At 36.0% G+C, this 21,141-nt stretch overlaps 1 protein-coding gene across 2 annotated transcripts in view; it reads left to right on the top strand.

Annotated features, from left to right (window-relative positions):
• The window catches only part of NECTIN3 (nectin cell adhesion molecule 3), a 63,618-nt gene that overhangs the window by 20,636 nt on the left and 21,841 nt on the right, over window positions 1–21,141 (top strand). For both annotated transcript variants that reach the window (XM_033005257.2, XM_033005256.2), the window contains exons 2-5: window positions 5,469–5,807; window positions 10,527–10,823; window positions 12,646–12,763; window positions 15,647–15,798. In XM_033005257.2, the coding sequence (XP_032861148.2) occupies window positions 5,469–5,807; window positions 10,527–10,823; window positions 12,646–12,763; window positions 15,647–15,798 (906 nt within the window). The remainder of the gene's footprint in view (window positions 1–5,468; window positions 5,808–10,526; window positions 10,824–12,645; window positions 12,764–15,646; window positions 15,799–21,141) is intronic.

Raw genomic sequence — 21,141 nt, 5'->3', positions numbered from 1 at the left:
TCCCAGTAATTTAAGCATATATTTTTGTAAAGCCTCAAGTTGAAGGTTCAGGCTTGTTTTCTGTGGTGTCCTTAAGTGATTTGATTCTGTAGCTAAAAGAGAAAAAGCAAGAATGCCACTAGAATGTGTGGCTGTGCTCTTGTTGCCTCTGTTGCATTGCCAGTTGCGATAGACTGAGCAGGGAATGAGCCAATTCGGCAGGCTACATCGGGAAGACAAGTGAATTTTTGGAGTTTGGGCTCTCTTAGGTACATGAGTGCTGATGCATGAAAAGGAGAACTGGAAGAATGAGTCTTAAGCTTTCTGATGTCACCTAAAATTAAGCAGACCTAACAATAATGCTTATCCTGACCTCAAGAGTGTTTCATGGGAAGTTCTGCTGACAAAGCAACTTGCTGTCACCAAAATTGGATATTCTTGTTGTTCTGCTCCACTCTTGATTGGAAATCTTCCTAGTTCCCTGTGTTAGTGTCTACTAAGGCCAGATATACCCATGAACTGAATAACTTGCTGATGTAGGGAAAAACTTCAGTTTTTCAGCTCTTCTGCAGTTCAGCTTTGTCTTGCACAAACAGTGGACAGCTAGTGCAATATAAGTGGCTTGGAAGTGTTGGTGTGATCTCTGTCTTGCCAGTGGTGTCCTGTTAAGCAGAGCATGGTTCTACAGCAGCTAGTAACATGGATTGCTTTTGTAATTAGACTCGGGCATGGCTGTTCCATATAGAAAAATATCTAAATCTGCTGTTTGTTAAAACAAATAACAAGCCTGGAAGTCAGAAGAGTACTCTCTCACTTCATAGCATGAGTACTTTCTTGTGTGAAGGTCATGATATTTTCAAGACCCTACATTTCCTCAGTATCTTTCTTTTTTCAGTTAGTGAGAGAAGCTTGATTAATAAATACTAGTGAATACCTTCTGTTACCATAGTCAATATTTGATGGCTTCTAATACTAGAAGTGAGTTATAGGGGTTATTTTTTTGACTCTTCAAAGTGCTTTTTGACAAGTTAATTGAGAATGATCAGTGCCTTGCTTTTTGAGTAAGATTCTTGCAGTGATCTGAAACAGAGCTAGTGAACACAAGATAAACCTGATAAAATTTTTTCTTAAATAAAAAAAAAAAAAAAAGAAACCTAGTGTTTACCTGAAATAAAACAATAGATTGTACAATTTGGACTGAGATGCATTTTCAGTACTGGGTGTTGAAATCTTGTCTGCATGGTGATGTGAAGGATGGGAAAATGAAAAAATACTGCTGCAGCGCTTTTTGGGGAGGGAGCAGAGGTGATTAGAACTCAAAGTGCCAAAGCCATGTTCCTCTGGAAGGTGCTATACAAAGAATGTTAGAACAATCAGTTTATGCTTTCTCTCCCTGCACTTGGAGATGAGATAATAAGCTTTCAAATAATTTTATCTTAAGACTTAAAGTTGAGGTAGGGCAGTCTTGTGATGTTACTATGTAAGTGTGGAGCCATGAATATTAAATGACTACTCTTTTATAAGCCCTCTCAGTTGTTAAAATAAGAGATAAAGAGCAACTGTTGCAGTTGGAGAAGCTGAGATGTAGACTGTCAGTGTCTGCATGCAACTAAGTGTTATTGGTGAAAGAGGTTGAGAGTATTGCTAGCATGCTTGCATATACATTGGAAAATAGGTGTGTCAAGTAGATCAACTAGGAGGATCCACCTACTTCTGTTAGATTTAGACATAAGGTAGTTTTGGGAGAGACTTGGATGTGAAGTATTATTAGCATGGAATGGATCACTGTGTGATCAAAAAAATCAGTGCATAGGTAAATAGCTAAAACTGAAACAGTTAAAGGCACTGGAGATGGCAACTAATACTAGGCTGCATATGAAACAGTACTGGACAAACTCTTGCTCGTCAAAACAAGGTTAATGCCCTGTCTGTTGCCTATGCGATGTGAACAGTATTATGAACTGTTTAATTACAGTAGGAAGTATGGCTGACTGGTACAGACAAGGAGTACTAAACCACTTGTATAGACTGAATGATACAGTTAAGTTCAAAGCTTTGAAATCAGTGGGATTGGGTGCCATAGCATATGATACTCAAGTAATTACCCACCAGTAAAAGTCATCTAACAGTGTCTTCAATTTAATTGGGTTGTGTGAGAACCTCATTGCATGTGTCAAAGACATGCTGGAACATATGAGCTGTCAGCACACATAAATAGGAAATGAGAGGGAAGACATAAGCTGTTTTTTCTGTCTTCCAAGTGAGCAAAAAGGGGAAAAAAGATCCACAAAAACTGTCATCCAAGGAAAAATGTAAGGAAACGTAATGATGCTGGTTTTGCCTTGAAGTTGCGAAATCAGATCTCTATTAGTATGTGAATACAACTTATTTCCTTAAGAGATGTTGAGAATGATGATAGACAAGGCCTTCAGTGTTATGAAACTGGAAGCAAAGAAGGTCAGGTCTCAGTATTAGATTTCAAGAGGAGGAGAGCAAGGCTTTATTAAAACAGTAAATGTGTCCAGTGCATCAGTACCTTGGATCAGTTAAGTAGATGAATCATGTGGCCTTGAAGTGTCTTGTTCTTCAGAATCATGTGCATTGTAAGCCTCTAAAGCTTTATTTTTGGAGTAGACATGTAGCTGTTGTTCATTATTCAAGTACAATCTTTTGAGCAAAGTATTGACTCTCAAGTGGAAGTCTCTTTGTCAAACGGAATACCTGTTTTAGAGTCCTGAGTCTTGGAGAGCCCTGAATATGACCACAGTAATTAACTTGCTAGTTTCAACTGTTAGCCTGATTGCTCAGCCACCAGAAAGTTGGGTTTAAACTACAGCCAGTTATTATTTAACTAAAAACACTATTGCAAATTAAAGATGTGCTTGTTCTCACTTGAGCTTTAAACTATTTTTAAAACTTGAAACACTTTGGAGTATATATACTGTTACATAAACTATATGTAAGTTTGAATTAAATGAGTAGCATGACTTGATTTTTTTGTCTTTGGAGAGTAAACCTGTGTCAGAACATAAGATAAACATGTAAAAGTATGTGTAATGATCTATTGGCTCTGATTCATTTATTGGAGAAGGTGAATGAACAGCAAGATGTAACTGATTAATAGTTCTATGGCTGCAAGAGTGTGTATGTGTAGAAGTAAATATATTTATGAGGCCTGCTCAGCTAAGTTTGTGAAAGTAGCAGCAATAAAAAAGTTTGGCTCTGAAAATATTCATGCAATTCATGTGTGAACACAGTGTTCTCATGGCACAAATGAGCTGTTAGAAGTATTCTTTGGTGGAAAAAATGTTTTATTTTCACACCTTCCAAAAAGGGATAACTGTTACTTGAGTCTTGACAGAATTTTTTTTTTTTAATGTAGTCTGGTCATCTTTATGTAGCTAAAGCCTCTACTAAGTGGAAGTTAGTGGAACAGCTTGTGTGTTCCACTAACTAGGATGATTTTACAATTCAGTTTGTTACCTTCTCAGAAGTTGGAGCAGCTGTTGTGTAAGTTTACTTGTAGGGCTTTTCTGTACGAAGTTTGTTAGAGTTCCATACAGCTGATGATTATGTTAAGGTTTAGTACAGGTTAAGATTCAGTAGGTTTGAACATTGTAAATAACTGATATTTGAACAAAAGTGTTTTTCTTTACTTAAATGACAGTACAGAATATGTATAATCTGTACATTCTGAAAGACACTGGAGAAATGTAACTTGTGAGCCATATTTATATGTAATGTATTAAGCAATAGTTAAATACTTTTTAAGGAACAGTCCACTTTATGAAATGTAGCAGTGGCAAGTGGAAACAACATTTGGGCAGAATTTTGTGCATTTCAGTTAGTGTTCAAATAGTTGCTCTCCTTTCAACGTTGGTCTCAACAATGTGTATTACCTCAAGAGGCATGAGGAGACTAGACATGCCTTTTGTGAATTGTGGATTAGTCATGGTAGGTATCCTCTAGATGAAATTTACTCAGTTCTTTGAGTTTTCTGGCTATTTTTTTCCCCTCACCAGCCTCTCTTAGTGACTGGCATATCAACAATCTTGGTATGAAGTTCTGGCTTAGTTTGATTTATTTGTGTAACTTAATGTTTTCATACTATTGGCATTATTTAGTAGTATTATACTGAAGAAATCCATAGCTGAATCTTTAAATCACTTATTTAGGTGGCTTCATTGATTTGGTTATGGTTTGAGCACTGAAAAATCAGTTGATGGGAAATGGAAAGCTTTTAAGAATGGACTCGTACATAAAGGCATATAGAGAATTTTTCCCTGGACACATGGTTTCTCTTTTGTGGGAACTTGGTGACTGAAAAGGCCGTTCATGTCTCAAGTTGAATAACCTCTACGTACTTGTGAAAATGGATCTACTAAAATTTAGACTTGAATCTTCTTCCATGGGTGAACTTTCTGAGTAATGGCTTGAGTACTGATTTGATAAATGAAGAGCAAATCAGAGCAGTTGAATGACTCTGTAAGAACTTAAGCACAGTAAAAAGAAATACAGTGTGGGCTAAGACTTTGATTCTTTTTCATCATGTTAGTTTACTCCAAGAGAAAGAATGACTGAAGTAGCTGGAGCATCTGTTTGGCAAAAGAAATCGTGAACCTGTGGCTTAATGAACTGCTTTGTCCTGGTGGATTTCCTCTCTTGGAAGGAGGTGGTGTGAAGTGTTGCTCAGAATGCACTTGCTACTGTGGAAAGTATTTTAGGCTTTGAATGGAAATACATTGGATCTTCAGCAAACACACATAATCTTGCATATTTACTGTGTTAATATGGAGGGAAGATCTAGTGTGAAGACACCACACTACAGTGTACCAGAAAGATAGTATGTGTAAGATGGTACGTATTTTTAGTAGAAACTAGGGAACTGAAGCTACAATTAGAGTTCTTAGGTTGACTGTTACCAAGGAGTAGTTTGTGCAGTTTGGGTTTTTTTTTGTTTGTTGCTTTGCTTTTTAAGTACTTACTGTTATGGTAAGTGGTAGAAGTTTCACTTGTGCATTTCTCCTTGTATTTATTACATTTATTAGGAGTCGTCTTTTGAAAGTATAAATAAGTGCAGTACTTTAAGTTTTTACCTGATGCTCTGGATCAGTAATCAGAATGCTAAAGTAACATGTCTGATTAATGTTTTTTCAGTAAATCTGAATACATGCAATGCTCATATCTAGTTAAACTCCCAAAGGATTGATATACCATTTACACTATTATCAGGCAATTTTTATAGAAAATTGAGTATTAGTGATAGTATTCTCAGAGGAAGGGTTGATCTACACCTAGCTTTGATGTTTGTGCTTAAAGCATGCTTTTGTAATGTTTACACACAGCTGTGAATCATCTAGAATACAGTTATTCAGACAAAAGTAGGAATTCTCTTTGAAAAACGCAATCTAATTACTAAAGAGAGCTTAATGTGAAGACTTAGAGGTATAACCTTCTTGTGTACAAACTAATGATTGCTTTGTTTTTAGGTGCCTTAGCTGGACCAATTGTTGATCCACATGTGACAGCAGTTTGGGGGAAGAAGGTTGCATTGAAATGCATAATTGATGTAAATGAAACAATAACACAAGTTTCTTGGGAGAAGATACATGGTAAAAGTTCACAGACTATTGCTGTTCATCATCCTGAATATGGAATATCTGTTCAAGGAGAATACCAAGGAAGAGTGTCATTTAAAAACTACTCACTTACTGATGCAACAATCCTCTTAAAAAATGTAAGCTTTTCTGATGCAGGAGAGTATATTTGCAAAGCAGTTACATTCCCACTTGGAAATACACAGTCGACAACAACTGTAACAGTACTAGGTAAGTAAATTTCTTCATGAAAGGAAGTAAAATCAGTAGCACAAACCTGTTAGTGAAATTCTGCAAACTTTTTATATTGTGTTTTACCTTTTAACCCAATGACAATACAAAAAAATGTATTTGCCTGTCTTTCATAAAATTCTAACTAACATAATTGAAGAGACTTCTTCTCGGTCTTGCTGCTTTAGAACTTGCTATTTGATTGTCGAGAAATTAAAAAGAAATAAGCAGTTCCTATTTAGGCATTGTGCTAATCTAAACATTTGGACAGTGCTTTAGAACTTAGATCTGGCAATGCTGATACTAGGGACCTCTCTGTGTGTGCTGAGAAACTGCCAAATACAGCCTTAGCTACCACCTTGGCTAAACTGCCCCGTAAATGTGTTACTAATATGATGTTAGTGTAGCTGCTTGGGACTGGTGATGTAAACTGTTCTTTGCGCTGTATAATGTGAAGCAAAACTGCCTAGACTACTGATGGGATTTATGGGAAGAAAGGGGCTCTTTAAGCCCTTGATTGGTTGTGGATGGTAAAAATGTAAACCTTACATGAACTCAGTTTTTTTCATAATCTACTTCTTGTTTATCTTGTTGAGGGTTCAGTGTTGCTGTAGTAAAGGACTAGTACTGAAGTACAGGTAGACTTAGATGGTAGTGCAGTAGGAGATAAAATGATTACTCAGTTGTGAAACTTGAAAACTAGCTGATGTCTTGCCCTTTCCTTACAGTATTTTACCTACTTAGAGTAAGTTTCTTCTGTATCCAATGCAAGTAGTCAAGTGATACTTTTCTGTAGCTGAGGTGGTCCTCAATGATTCTAGTTTTGTAAACAGCGTACTTCTTAATATCTTCTTTGTCTTTGATTTCTGCTTTCCATGGTAGTAGAACACTATATGAGATAAATCAGATGGCTGTAGCATAGTATGTAAACTGTATTTCACCACAAGGTGGGGCAAAACAAACGCATCAAAGCAAGTGGCTTAATCCAATTGGAAACAAATAACTTGACCAAATAAGTTGAATGTTATATAGAAAGCATGTAGCCTTAGGGCTCTCTTCCATCTGTCTTCTGTCTGTATTATAAGTGTCTATGTCTGTGGCTATGGTAGCAGTATTTTGACTTGGTTTCACCTGTTGTAATTCATCAATATCCAGTGGGAGGTTCTTATTGCTTTCCCTCATAACTTCTAGTCAGTTCCTATTTCTAAGATCCTTTTTTATTCAGATCACATCAGTTGTGTCCATTTTACCCTTCAAATTTTCAGGTTTATGGAGAACCTGAGATGGAACCTGAAAAGCAAATGTATGTCCTGTGTGTTTACTATTCTATGTTTTCAAATGTAGAAGGACTGTAACTTGCTTGATAAGATAAATATTATCAAAAAATGCAGTTGGAATAGGTAAAGTAGTATTTGTTAGGTATACAGTGGTCCTGATCATAGTTGTTTTCATAGTTGATGCAGGTGGTTGCTGGTAGTTGTAAGCTTCTCAGTGACTTGGTAGGAGTCTCTAAATTGCAAAACTCAACTACCACTTGCAAAGATGCCTTTCCATCCTAGTTAGCAGCTGCTTGGCTTACATGTACAGCTGGGTAGCCAACCTTCAGTTGGATTTACCTATGTTCTGTGGCCTCAGCAGCACAATTTTGTCCTTCTGAAAACTTTGCTACACTGACATCTGGCCTTAAACAGTAAAAATACTGGGTAAGTAACAGTTTTCAGAATATGCATGTAACTGAAATAACGTTTGAGCTTTACTAGCCTGAGCTCAGCAGTTTTAAGGCATGGAATAGCTGCAATCAAACTTTAAAACCTGATGTAACTTAAGATCAGCTTCATTCTGACTGTGTTCTTGCACTGTGCTGAAAAACTCATTTAAGTGAGGAGAGGAAAGTTTATGTCCTGGGACTGAAATTGTTTCCAGTCCAGGCAACATTGCCTTTTTTTCCTAGTCCCTGTCTGTTCCTATTCAGCAAATAATTCATTTCTTTCCTATGCGTAGTAGGTATACTTAATCATGTAGTAGATTCTTGCACACTGTAAGAGACACTGAAGAAAAATGGAATTAAAAACAGCTACAGGATAAGAGTCCTGTATTTTGCCACAGTACAGTGATCTCTTAAGACCATATTTAGAACCTCTGTCTTATGCTACTTAAGCTTAACAGACTTACCATGTTTGGTGACTTCGTGCACTCCCAGTTTGCTTTGCTTAGTGTTTCATGTTGTCTTAAGGAAATGCAATGTAAAAGAAGAGGTTAAGACAGTGACAATATGAAAATGCTTCTTGTGTCAAGCAGGTATATTGATCTTGCTTAAAACTTCAGTTTTTGAAACTTACCTTGTTAATCTAGGACAAAACATTGCAAAGAATTTTGTCAAGCTGATTCTTTTTCAAGTTGTTGACTAAACTGGCTGAAATGGTGTTTGAAGGCAGAAGAGACAGTGTGTGATAGGGTAGCTTGCAGAGCTAACATTTTTATGTTACTAGTTTGAGCACTGTATATCACCCTTTTAAATGCTTGGCTTGGTTTGACTCCACTGTTTTCTAAGCTGGAGTTCTCAGCATGGGTATTGATAAAGTAGATCGGGGGGTCTTCTGCAGGTTAGCTCTTACCAATGCTACAAGCGAAGGATGGGCAGCACAGATGACAATGTCAAACATGTAGATCTGTCACTATGAGTAGATCCTAGATACACTAATATAGGAATTCGTACGATAAGGAGTTAAAGGAAGATGCATGTCAGACAGTATAGAAGGTGGATTCTCTCATACAGTTCTGATAAAGTAATGGTGTTTGAAAAGTGCTAGTTGATAAGATGTCCACATTCTTCTTAATACCACGCAAAAGTATTTCATACTAGGTTTTAAAGGCTTTTTTCAGATGATTGAATGCTTTATATGTTCATCAGTACAAATATCCAAGTTGATGCAGAAAACTTTAGTTCTTGCTGCTGTTGGAGAGCAGGGAATGAAATTCTGAAGGAAGTCATGTTAGATACTTCACATCTAGAAGAGTGAATGTAGGACTTGGCAGAAAAACACTGCTGTTGGTTTATTTACGATAGAGTCACTAACAAATCACAGAGGGTAGACATTCAGAGAAATGACGTAGAAAAATCCATATGCAGTGTCTTCCCAAACAACCAACCTTCAATTTGGTAATGAGCTATATTCTTTAAGTATTTCTAAGCATAGAACAGGAAACACCCATTTTTGTGGTTACCCATTTAGTAGTTGTCTTTCCTTTTAGTGTAATTGAGCAAATAATAAACTACCTTCTTCAGACATGAGCAGTGTTAGAATGATCAGAAAACAATCAAACTGGTTCTGGCACTGAAATCACTCAAGCTGAAAATATTTATTAGCCAGTTATCTCTTAAAAATATAGGTAGTCAGAGGAGTATCTTGCCAGATACTGTGAACTCTGCTCCATTTCATTTCAAGATATGTGGATCAGGTTCAACTTCTTGCAGAGAAGTTCTGTGAACTACACTTCTGATACTGAAAGGCACAGAAGTTGCAAGAGTTGTCTCTGCTTTGTGATTAGTGGGGGCTGGTGCACTGAGGTGGATTCCGAAGCATTATGGTGTGTAGTAATGGCTTCAGAGGACTCAGCCTCATGAGGTCAAAAGGCAAGGATTGCAAAATAAGTTGGTATGCTAGTGGGAAATGTGTATCTTCTAGTATTGATGAGAGAAATGGGCCATCCTAGAGAGCAAAACCCTGGTTTGTATCTGAAGCACCAGATAGTACTCCCGACTTAGGCTGTGACTGGTAGAGGGCTTGTACAGGGTTGACATAGATTTCTTAATGATTTTTTTTTTAAAAAGCTTTTCAGTCTATGACCCTCAACAGGAGACTTGTACATCAGGAACTCAACTTCCTTCTAGAAGGAAGTGTGTTCTCTAGACCTCTAAAATTCTGGGGTGAGCAGTAGGTTTACAAGGAGGTCAGGTCCTTCTGCTTGTGGATTTCTTGAGTCTTAGACATAATACTGAGTTCAAATTTTTTACTTCTATAGGGATTCATTCACAAGATGATATATATAGAGACAGAATTTTATTTATATATACATTTTATTTGTATCAAAAACACAGATTTTATACAAAAATGTATTACCTATATTTGTACATACTAAGTTTTATAGATAATGTGTATATATACAAGTATAGTAAGTGTACTTTTTTAGTGTCTAACTCCCTTTTTCAGCATGGAATCAGTTTCTATTATTGTACTGATCAACAGAAGCTTAAGCTTCTAAGCTTTAACACCGGGTGTTAAAACATTGAATTAAGAAGCTTTGAAATAACACAAACTGACAGTCTACATAAGTATAACACTTGAAAGTGCAGCAGAACTTAAGCTTTTCTTATAATCATGGTATAGTTTAAACCTAATATCTTAAGCTTTCTCTCAGACACTGCAACTGGAGCACTGTAGTTGGCGTTCTGAACGTAATCACATTGGAATTCCCTGTCATTAAACATAGTGAATGAGCAACATTAAACTTTGAGTGGACAAAGGTGTGAACAGTATCAACAGGTCAAAGCTTTGTAGAGCTATCGTGTCTGATACATGCAATGGTCTTATTTCTAGGATATCTGATTAGTATGGGCTTCTGCAAATGGATTAGACCTTGTCTAATTCTTTCACATAGCAACAGTTTCAAAGATGTGGAGTCTGTCTTGTTTAAATTTACTTCTTTTCCCCTCCCTAGTTGAACCTGTTGTGAGCTTAACAAAAGGACCAAACCCTCTAATAGATGGTGCAAATAGGACAGTAGCAGCCACTTGTACAGCAGCCACTGGAAAACCTGCTGCAGAGATTGACTGGGAAGGAGGTCTTGGTGAAATGGAATCCAGCTCTACTTTGTTTCCAAATGAAACAGTGACAGTTGTAAGTCAGTATATGATTGTCCCTACACGATTTGCAAGAGGAAGACTTATAACTTGTATTGTGAAGCACCCTGCTTTGGAAAAGGAAATTAGATTCCCTCAAGTGTTGGACATACAGTGTAAGTATTCTGTGAGGTAGTTACTACTTGGTATATATCTTATAACCACCTTATTTATCAGTGTATACCTTCCACAGGAAGGAGATGAACACTTAATGCTTCAGGAGAAAAAGGGATATTAAAACTGTATAGAAAAGCGTGTGATAAGAAGTCAGTCAGGCAAGAGTAGAAACCTAGGTACTCCATACTAAAAAAAAGAAAATAAATAAAATCTAGTCACAAAGCTAGAATACTGTTATGTTTCTACTGTTTGTTTTGGATGTTGGCTCATGGGTAAACATTATTATTCATGTTTATATTTAACATTGAAAAGATTATAGGCAAAATGACAAACTCAGTTGATCCATAAACTGTTCATGGTGTCTTAAAATTGTAGATGTATTAAAAAAAAACTGTAATGAAGTTTTATGTTTGAGATGAGGAATTGAAAGTAGATCTTATGGGAGTCAGTAAGCTATTTTCAAATTACTCATTAAGCTTTGTCCCCTCTAATTTGCATAAAGAAACAAGAACTTAATGTATACATTGCTAATATTTTTTTTATTCAGCTTGAAATTGCTTGTGTAATTCAAATTTGTACCAGGCTTGTTGAACAAATCTGTGTCTTTAAAACACATGAATATGAACTGAGATATCTTACAATGCTGCTTAGCCAAAACCAGTTAAGAGAAATAAGCTTTAGGTATGTGATCCATTTTTTTTTTATTAAACAATGCATATGTGACCAAACAAACTATTTTCAAGTTGTTCTTTCAGTATCCTGTCTCAGCTGTGTGCTACTTTAAAGTTCCTAAATTACAGTAGTTGGTCAATTCAATTAGAAGAAATGTAGTGGCTGGAAAAAGTCAATTTGACTGTTTTGATTTGACTGGAATCTCTTTTGGGGATTGTTTTTGTTCTGTTTGCTAAAGAATCACATATTTGGGCATAAAATAATGCTTAGTAGTAGTTTATTTTGTCAGTGTTGAAATTAAGTTCTAGATTGAAGTACGATTGATACAGAAATGGAGGTAAAGATTACTTGTCCCCATTATTGTCTGAAACAGTGAATAACAGAATGAAGTTCTGTATTTTAAGTGAAATGAGGAAGCAAGTTAGTCTTAAACTTCTGTTTTATCTGAAATTAGTGCTAAGACATGTTTGAGAACTTAACAAAATTGTGTAATAAGCCACACAGCAGCAAGTGAGAAGCAAAGATTTTATGTCTCTGTTACTTAGTCTTCCCTTACAGCCTTTGCCACTACTCCTCCATCTCTGCTGTAGGAGCTTATACCAAATTATACCGGTTCTGTGGTCTGAGTATTTCAGATGGGTGTCTCTGGCTTATCTGAAGTGGCTTCATTGCTTTTTAGAGCCATAACAACGTACTTCAGTGTCATGATGCCACTGGCGAACTGTTAACCTTTTCAACTGACATCTGTGAACTTTCTGATTTACTAATTACCTGGCTTCTTAAAACTGTTTCTAGTCCTTTGCTGAATCTTGTTAGTGAAAAGTAGCTCTAAATTACCATTTCTCACTTGCAAAAAACATGAAACTGATTCTTTTCTGAAGTCCTCTCTCTTCCCTAAAGTACTGTATGTTTGCTGAAAACACACAGTGGGGCAATTGCACTCATTGAAATAACTTACTGTTCCTGGTCTCATCCACTGTTGTATATGTTGCTGTCGCTTGAAACTGTACTGGTGTTGCCTGGTTTTGCTTTTAAATTAAACAACCCCAAAAAAATCTTCTGCTCCACTAAGCTGACCATTGCACAGTTTGTGTTTAAAGAAAATATTGTGATTGATACGTGAAATCTTTTTTTTTTTTTTTTTGCCAGATGCCCCAGAAGTTTCAGTAACTGGCTATGATGGAAACTGGTTCATTGGAAGAGAGAACGTTCAACTCAGATGTAATGCTGATGCAAATCCATTACCTATGGAATTTATATGGACCAGGTAAATATTTATAAAAAGGGACTTGCCATATCATTGAAGTGGTATAATCTCTTAGTTTACTGCAAACACCTGTTTTGAAAGCAAGAAGCATATGACTTGAATTGGTATTATCTAGTCTTTTAGAAGGAGGATAGAGAATGTATGTATGAAAATATGGGTGAGTGGTTATCTTGTAAATTTGCAAGCCTGAAAGTTTGTCATTACTCTCAGGATAAAATGTCTTGTAGTTAATAAAGTACACTAAACTGTTTATGTTGCCGTATAGAGGGTAAAGCCCAGTAAATCTAACGGGGATCCAACTATTTCATTAGTTCTGCTTTATTACTACTTAAAGTAGACTGTAAACACTTGAACAGACTTCTGTGTCTGCATTAGAAAATGTAGAAATTACAGTTTAGATGGCAAATACTGCTTATTGAATTATAGAATTTCTCAAGTTTTTGAGAAGTGCTCAAGTAGTTGCCAAGACAGGTAAATGCCGTGTTTTACATAATAATGGAAACTAGGTCTTGAACACATATCTAATAAAAAACATTTTTTTTTAACATTTTCTTACATAACAGCAGCATTTCATGAATATATGTATTGTGTGGGCCCTACTCTGAAATGTACTGCTTTGGTTTGGCAGCCATGGATGTCTCTGGTCAAGAGACAGAGGAAGACAAAAGCAAGCATAGCCCAATCTGTTCTGTGAAGAAAAAAAAAAACATCAGCCCAGCTATTACAAATTGATTTGCTGCTTGTAGAAACAAAGGGAATGATGTTCCTAAGGGCAGTATAGATTTATATGTAGCTGTGCTACAGTGTTTCTGTTGGTAAAATCACAGGGATATTTACTTATGTGAATCTGTAATCCATTTCCCTACCATCTCAACGGTAGATATAATTTAACATGTAGGAACAATAGACATAATGTAGTTTGAAAATGTTGCATTGATAAGTTTGGAATTGCTTGATGGCAGTTTCACAGGAAAACAAAACATTACTACAACTTAATTTTAAAAGCAGCTGTTGCAATCTTAAATGGGTATTACAGCAAACTGTAGTCAGAATGCAATGTCTACACTAAACTTCGTTTATTACAATGTGTGCTTCACCTATGTGCTACAGTAGGCTGCCATCCCCATCCCATGCTTAGCTAAAAATCAGTGTGATGAGAGATGGCAGCACATAAAAATTCCTATGTTGCAAAAAGCATGTCAGGCTCTCAAAGGCAGTACCACTTGTTTCTTCAGATGAGCTGGATTCTCAGTTCTCTGATTTGAATTTGAGATGTATGTATTGATTAGTTTTTACAACCTCTGTTTACAATACCAGAGGAAATATACATGTTTAAATGCATTTAAAGCACTTCAAGCTTCAAAGATCACTTACAAACTAAGGTTAGAAGTGAACCTACTTCTACCACCAAAGCCTAATTTTCTGGAAAAAAATTACTGTACCTTCTTATTTGAGCAACACAACCCATCCAAGAAGCTGTAATGCTGGTGAATGAGGAACTCCAAAGGGGAGAGGGGAAATCTGTGCAAAACAAGGGTAGCTTGAGTGTTTAAGGAAATGGAAACTACCTGTGTTGAATTTGTGTGCTATCTTACTGCTTTCAAATTATAATAGCTTCTGGAATTACCACACCAAAAAAATCTTTATCCCTTGGAAGCAAAGGTGACATTGTGTTTGCTAGGATAGTAATATTTTCATGGTCAATAATATTTTTAAATGTTGCATGTATGAGAATTTTATTAGAATAGAGCTTTCAAATGAATTGACTATTTGATAATGTTTTTTGAAAGAAATACATCTGGTAGCATGAACTATGAAATACACGCTTAATCATTTTTATGAACTTAATATTGCTGAAGCAATTCTGGGCAATAATCATTGTCAACAAAGCAATGGAAATGTTGTTTTCAACCTATATTTGTTGGAGATCGTGTTTACTGCTAACCTACAGGGTTTTTTCCATTTGAGTACCTATTCTCAAATGTCAAAGGGGGCTTGTTTAATTTGCTACTACTTAAAGTCATGCTGGCTAAATGCTTCCAAGATACTGAGACCTGGTCATCTCGCATTTGAATAATGACTTAGTCCTGCTTAGCTATTAATAATACTTAGATAAAAGCAACATGGGATGCAATGGCATGTAATTACACAGGTGTTTAATGTGCAGTTGGCAGCTCTGTTAAAATAGTTCCAGTGCCTTTGCCCTTTCCGCTTCCTCTGTTGTGCTTACACAGCTGTTACTGCAATCTCATACAGAATGCTACAGGGAAATGATAGAGTTGGAAAAGGCAGTTGATTGGAAAGAAGGCTTTTTTTTTTTTAACTGGTTCTTTCCCCAAATGTATCACCAAGCACCAAATTTGGTTTCAGTTCTGTAATTTAGATGGATAAGTGATGGGGGATGAGAAAAGGCAGACTGAGAGGTAAGAAACTGCTTGAACTCTTGCTCAGAAATCCTAATCAAAATGTCCTGTGAATAAGTGTGTACTGACAGAAATATTTATTGTGGTGGCTCAACTGGATGCGAAAGAACAGTCAGATAATCCTGACAGCAGGATAGATGCTTCTTAGTTTGACTGTTAGTTTTCAGACTTTGAGTTGGATTTTTTTTTTTTCTCCAAGTTCTTTTGAGATACTGTTTTCTTAGTTGTACTAGTGTTCATTTGTTAGACAGCTTGCTAGTGCCAGCAGCTTTGACATTTAAAGAATTCAGCACAGAAATTAAATACTAAGTTTTCAGGTGGACACTGAGGATATCCAATGAAAGCCCATTGACAATGTCAGAGCACAGTGAAAATTTCACTCTAATGCAAATATTTCAGACTAGTTGTGTTTAGAATTTAGTCATAAAGATTCACAGTTGAAATAACTGTTTTGTTTCAGGTTGGATGGACAATGGCCTGAAGGATTACTATCTGTCAACAATACTCTGCAGTTCAGCAGCCCATTGACTTACAACTATACTGGGACTTACATCTGTAAGGTGACTAACTCCCTTGGTCAGAGAAGTGATCAGAAGACTATCTACATATTAGGTAAGTCTTACTTCGCAGCCAAGACAGTATGTTAACTTGGTAAATTTTTTGGTTAATAGGTGAAATAGCAGACTAAAGAGCCAGTTGATGCATACAATATTTATACATTTTAAATGTGTGAAAACCTGTTGGAAGTATGAATTTGAGAGCTACAGTAAAACTTGATATTAAACTGACTCTGCAGTAACAGCAACATACAGTGGAAAAACCTTAATATTGAGGTAGTTCCCATTGTGCTTCTGAGACTATTACTTTCTTTTGGTAGGTGAACTTCCTTTTCCCTGTGTTAACCTGTGTTTGACAATGCAATAAATAGTACCTTCTCTGTAATAAATTGAAAAAATATATCAGCGTGGAAGGGGAACTACTACATAAAGAAAAGTCAAAGATGCTCTGCTTTAAGGAAGCTAGGGTTATGTTCTGATAACTGTACTCCAGTTACTCATCTTTTCTTGGGATGCAAATACACAGTAATCATGAAGTTAAGTATCTCATGCAGAACTCTTACGGATCTATTTAGTATAATATGGAAAATTTGTGTGTATGTTTAGCACCACTGCTGTTGGGAAAACATCCTTGTATCTATTAACACAATGTGATTGTTTTACTGTGACACATTATTTGTGAAAGAACAGCCAGACTTAAGGTATATGTGAATAGTGCTGCGTAAGTATGAAAAAGCTCTCCAGACTTCCATAATTAGCTAAATTAGGTAATACCTAGCATGATTATTAGGTACTAATATATTATCATTTTTCAAGGGATATAATACAGGCATGAAAAGTAAAATCTCGTTCTGTTGTGTTGATGCTCTTCAGTAAGTCCTTGACATCAGTTTTTCTGCAACATGAATTGAGAGTGCATGTTGGCCGATTACAGGATACAAATACAGATTATTTTCTTGGTAAGAACTTAAAACTAAGTATGAATGCTTAAGGATTGAGACGAGAATGAAAACTTAAGACTAAAACTGAAGGTACAGGGCATTCGAAGCCACATCTGCCAGAATTCATTTTTGATAGTTATCTGCATTTTCAGAACAAAGGATGGTATTTCAGACTGACGTAACTACGTTGCAAGCCATTGTGGAAAACTAGTAAGGTCTAATTGACTAGGTAATTATGTAGTTAACAGGAAACTTCTAAATAGCTTGAGACAGTGGAATTATTGATAAACAACTTAATAGCTGGGGTTTGATATCATTTAAAAGACTTAAGTGCTACAAATTAATACGAAAGTTATTTCTGTGAGAAGTTACTTATTGATGCTTGGTTCTAATGCTTCCTTTATGGAGACAAAGTCATGGTTGTGTAACAGTCTGGAAAGAATTACAAAGATGGTCATATTGTAATAAGTATCAATCAAAAAAATTATAATACCATCATTAAATAGGATGAAATACTCTCCTGAAAAGTAACATACAAATATACTTACTCAGAAAATAACAGTACAGTTTATAGCTCTGTTCTCAGCCCTATACTTAACTGTAAGGAGTGGGGAAGTTTTAAGTCCACTACTTCTCAAGTTGTCAGTTGTTTGTATATGATCCGCTGTAAGTAGAACTTCCTTTACCATGACTGTCATGCATAGAAAAAAAATGCTATCATTGACATTACGTTTGTGTCAAACTAAAATGGGCTAACTATGAAATTATATATTATGTTTCCTAAAATGAGTCTTTTTGAAAAAACACAGTAGACGTACATGCTAGTTGAGCTGTGGTGACTGTTTATCTTTGAGCCTATAGCAAATGCAGCATAACTTAAACTAGCTTCAGAAATGGTTATGCTGCTATAGTTGGTCTTTGTGGACTGATGGACATGTTTTACATGTGTCTTGCTTTTTCAGCTTTCTTTGGCAACTTTGTTTTGCTGTGGTAAACTTTATTGCAAATTGCAAAACTTTGCTGGTTTTAGGAAATGCCAAAACTGAACCTCAGTTAGCTAGAGATCATACATGGTCATGATGCTACAAATCATGTGCACCAGTAAAAACAAATACTTTAGTTGACATTTAAAAAACAAAATTAATTTAAAACTTCCTGTTAATCTTGGAGTATGTAGTATGATCAACATCTAGGAAAATATAGGTGATTTTTAGACAACTTAGAATAAATCTGGTGCCATATCACTACAACTAATGCTCAGGCAAGTCATACACATCAGGTTAATGCTGAGACAAGCAACCACTACGCTGCTGTAATAGTTTAGAGAAGATTATACCAAACTGATTAAAAGCACTGTGTGTTAATTTCTGGTATATAAGAGTTTTGATTAAAATGAAGTGAGGCAATGGTAAATTGTAGCACCTGTATTGTTTTCAGAAATTAATATTAAGCACATTATATTGTAATGGAGAATAATTTCTCAGTGTGATTGGCTGTTTAAATGATCAAAATGACCTTAAAAAGATGCAGGATGGGTAAGTGACTATGAAATAGCAAAAATGTCCATCTTAGATAATAATCATTCAAGGTACTCTACAGAGGGAACAGAGATTGATGTCAGAAGTATAGAAAATAAGACTGAAGTAATAAAGTTTAAGTCAAATGGCTTACCACCTTAATATTTGACTTAACTGAGCAGATACTATATAGTAATGGTGAACATGGCACTGCTGTACTGTACAGCAATCATTTAACTAGCTTATTTTTCTATCTTGGCTTTTTTGCACTGCATGAAACTTGACAAAAACATAAAGCGAAACTTTGAAGCTAGCAGACAAACCTGTACAATCAAACCATCTTTCAAATTTTAATTATGAAGCTGCCAAAGAGGATTTACGAAGGTAGTTTCTGAACAGTCATGATGCTGATAGTTGTAAAGCTTAACTGCTAGAAAAAGTAACTATTAAGTTGCAGTGTCTTGTAGGATCAGGACGTAAGCTGAACAAAAAATGCTTTTGGTCCTAATATGCATTGTTAAATAATAAAGCTGGATTTTGTTGTGCTCCTAACCTTTATGTTAACCCCTTAAGTGGAATAAGGAGATAGAAGTAGCTGACAGGGAGTAAATGTTAGATGCACTAGCTTTTTATTTACAGGAGATGTTACATCATTATGTGGATAGGAAAACAACAAAATTGTGGCTTTTTAAATATTGGTTTTAATACACAGATATCTTCACTGTTTCTTACTTGTTCAGTGATGTAAAGTTAAACTTGGTTTGTATAGTTGTCCAGCAAATGCAAATCATGCTCCTCATGAAGTGCTGTTGAAGTCCCTGACTTAGTCCTACAGCAACAGGTTTTGCAAAACAAGTTGTCAGCTTGGCATGTAAAGCCCTTAATCTTGTAATGTAGACTTACTCTGTGCTTTTACACAAGGAATTGAACCTTGTTTTCTTGGCTTTGTGTTCCTTCATCTTCATATTGCTTTTTTCTGCTGTAGAGAAAAGGGGGTCCCAGGATATCCTAACTTGTTTGCTGCCTATTATAGCAGGCTTTGAACTTTGAATATTGTTCCAGAAGATTCACTGCAAGCTTGAGGTTTGGTTAATGATAACAGTTTCCCTTGTGTGACAAAGAAATGACAAAATGTTCTACTTAATACATGGAAGTCCCAGCTAGAAACTGCAGAAGTAAACTGAACTTTAAAAATGGATGATTGACTGAAAGATACTGGTTGCTTCAGGCTAATACCAATCCTTCATATGTACCATGCTGCCAAAATGGCAGGGGAAGAAATGGAAGGTGATCCTAAGGAAAATTTTTAACTCCCATGTGTGACCTGCGTACAGGAGACATCGTGGGGAGAGATGCACAGTGTCCTTACCCACTTCTTGACTTCAGTGTGGGAATGGTTGGAGAAACAATGATAAATTTCAAAATCATTTGATCTCAGACATCCAGAAAGCCTTCTTTGATGGAAAGGCTACTTTCCCTGCTTCTACAGGGGAGTTGCAACATAATCTTTTCAGCACTTGAAGGGAAGGGCTGTTTTTGATAAACACCAGCTACATAGTTATCAAATACTTTAGGTTTCAGGTACTTAGCATGTAAGGGAAATTTAGCAATAACAGCAGATTAAGAAGCAGAGGTAAATATGTCTCTGTGTAAACATATATGTAATACAAAACCAGGCAGACACTTGCCACTCAGTAAAAGTAGTGCAGAGAGAGATCTTGTAATTTGTTCAAAGCCAACTCACTTTTGGATTATAAGTAATTGATAGTAGGTCCTTGTCTTGCAGAAGGCAAAGAAAGGGATATCAGAATCTGAGTGTGGATTTTGAATCATGTGAGGTTTTTGCTTTGTTCTTCAAATGGGGAGAACTAGATTTTATCATAGTTTTTGAAACTAGACAGATTTTGTCTGTATTAATACACAACAACTAGACAAGGCACCTTCCCTTCCAAAACTTGGTTTCTGTAATGCTCAAGTGACAAATCTTAGCCAAAGGAGTTGTGTGCCAGTATTGAACTTTCTTTTTCCATACTATAGAGCTGGTTACCCTACATGTGAAATACTTCATAGTGGGCTAAATCCAAAATGGTTTGTAGTTTAAAAATGCTGTTTTTTCTAGTTGATTTTTACAATGGTGTGCTTGTTGGTACCGAGACAGGACTAACCTAGCATTTCAAAGCTAATGGTCTGGTTCTAAGTATTATCCATCCATCTCTTTTTGCCCAGTCATCTTTGTGACACTTGGCTTCTTGTTGAATGAGGATATGATGCAGGGAAACCGAGGAGGGGAGATGATGTGTCTTGGGACATGAGACATATTGTGGAGTCAGATGTTTCTACTATGCCTAATTGTAGAAACTCATCTGCTCAAGATACATTGTTTGTATTGCAAGAGCTGGGCAGACAGTATCAAGAATAGTCATTTAAGGGAAAAGTAAAAGTATCAGACTGATGCTGTTGAAAGTTGATACTGACTTTCCTGGAAAACATCTGAAAATGTAAGTAATAGAAGGGAAACTAAGAATACTGTATAAGGGCCATAGTGCTTGGTTTGTGAAGGTCTTAGAATTTCATTTTAAGTAAAGAACAAATACTGCTTTTCTTGGTGGGAAACTATTAAAGGCTTTGAAACAAACTTGGAAAACTTGGCTTCTTTTTATATATGGAGCCATCTGATGGGTTTACTCTTTCATACCAGAAAATAGGTTTTTGTTTACTTTTCTGTTCCCTATCCTGTTTTGATGAGGGTGGTAGCTATGTAATAGTAGAAGAAATTTTCTGTGGTTCTTCACTTGTCGTCGTCATTACTAGAGGGTAAATATAATAAGGACTTGAACAGGGCCTAGAACATAGTAAGAAACAAAAGGAAATCAAGATGTTTAACCTAAGACCAGAATTTTTCAGAGCTTTTGCCACTAAGATCCCTGGCCTACATGGATA

This window comes from Tyto alba, unplaced genomic scaffold (genome assembly GCF_018691265.1).
Source record: "Tyto alba isolate M040663 unplaced genomic scaffold, T.alba_DEE_v4.0 Super-Scaffold_14, whole genome shotgun sequence".
Taxonomy (NCBI): Eukaryota; Metazoa; Chordata; class Aves; order Strigiformes; family Tytonidae; genus Tyto; species Tyto alba.
Note: the sequence above shows the minus strand (reverse complement) of the source record. Positions and strands in the feature narration are given on the sequence as shown.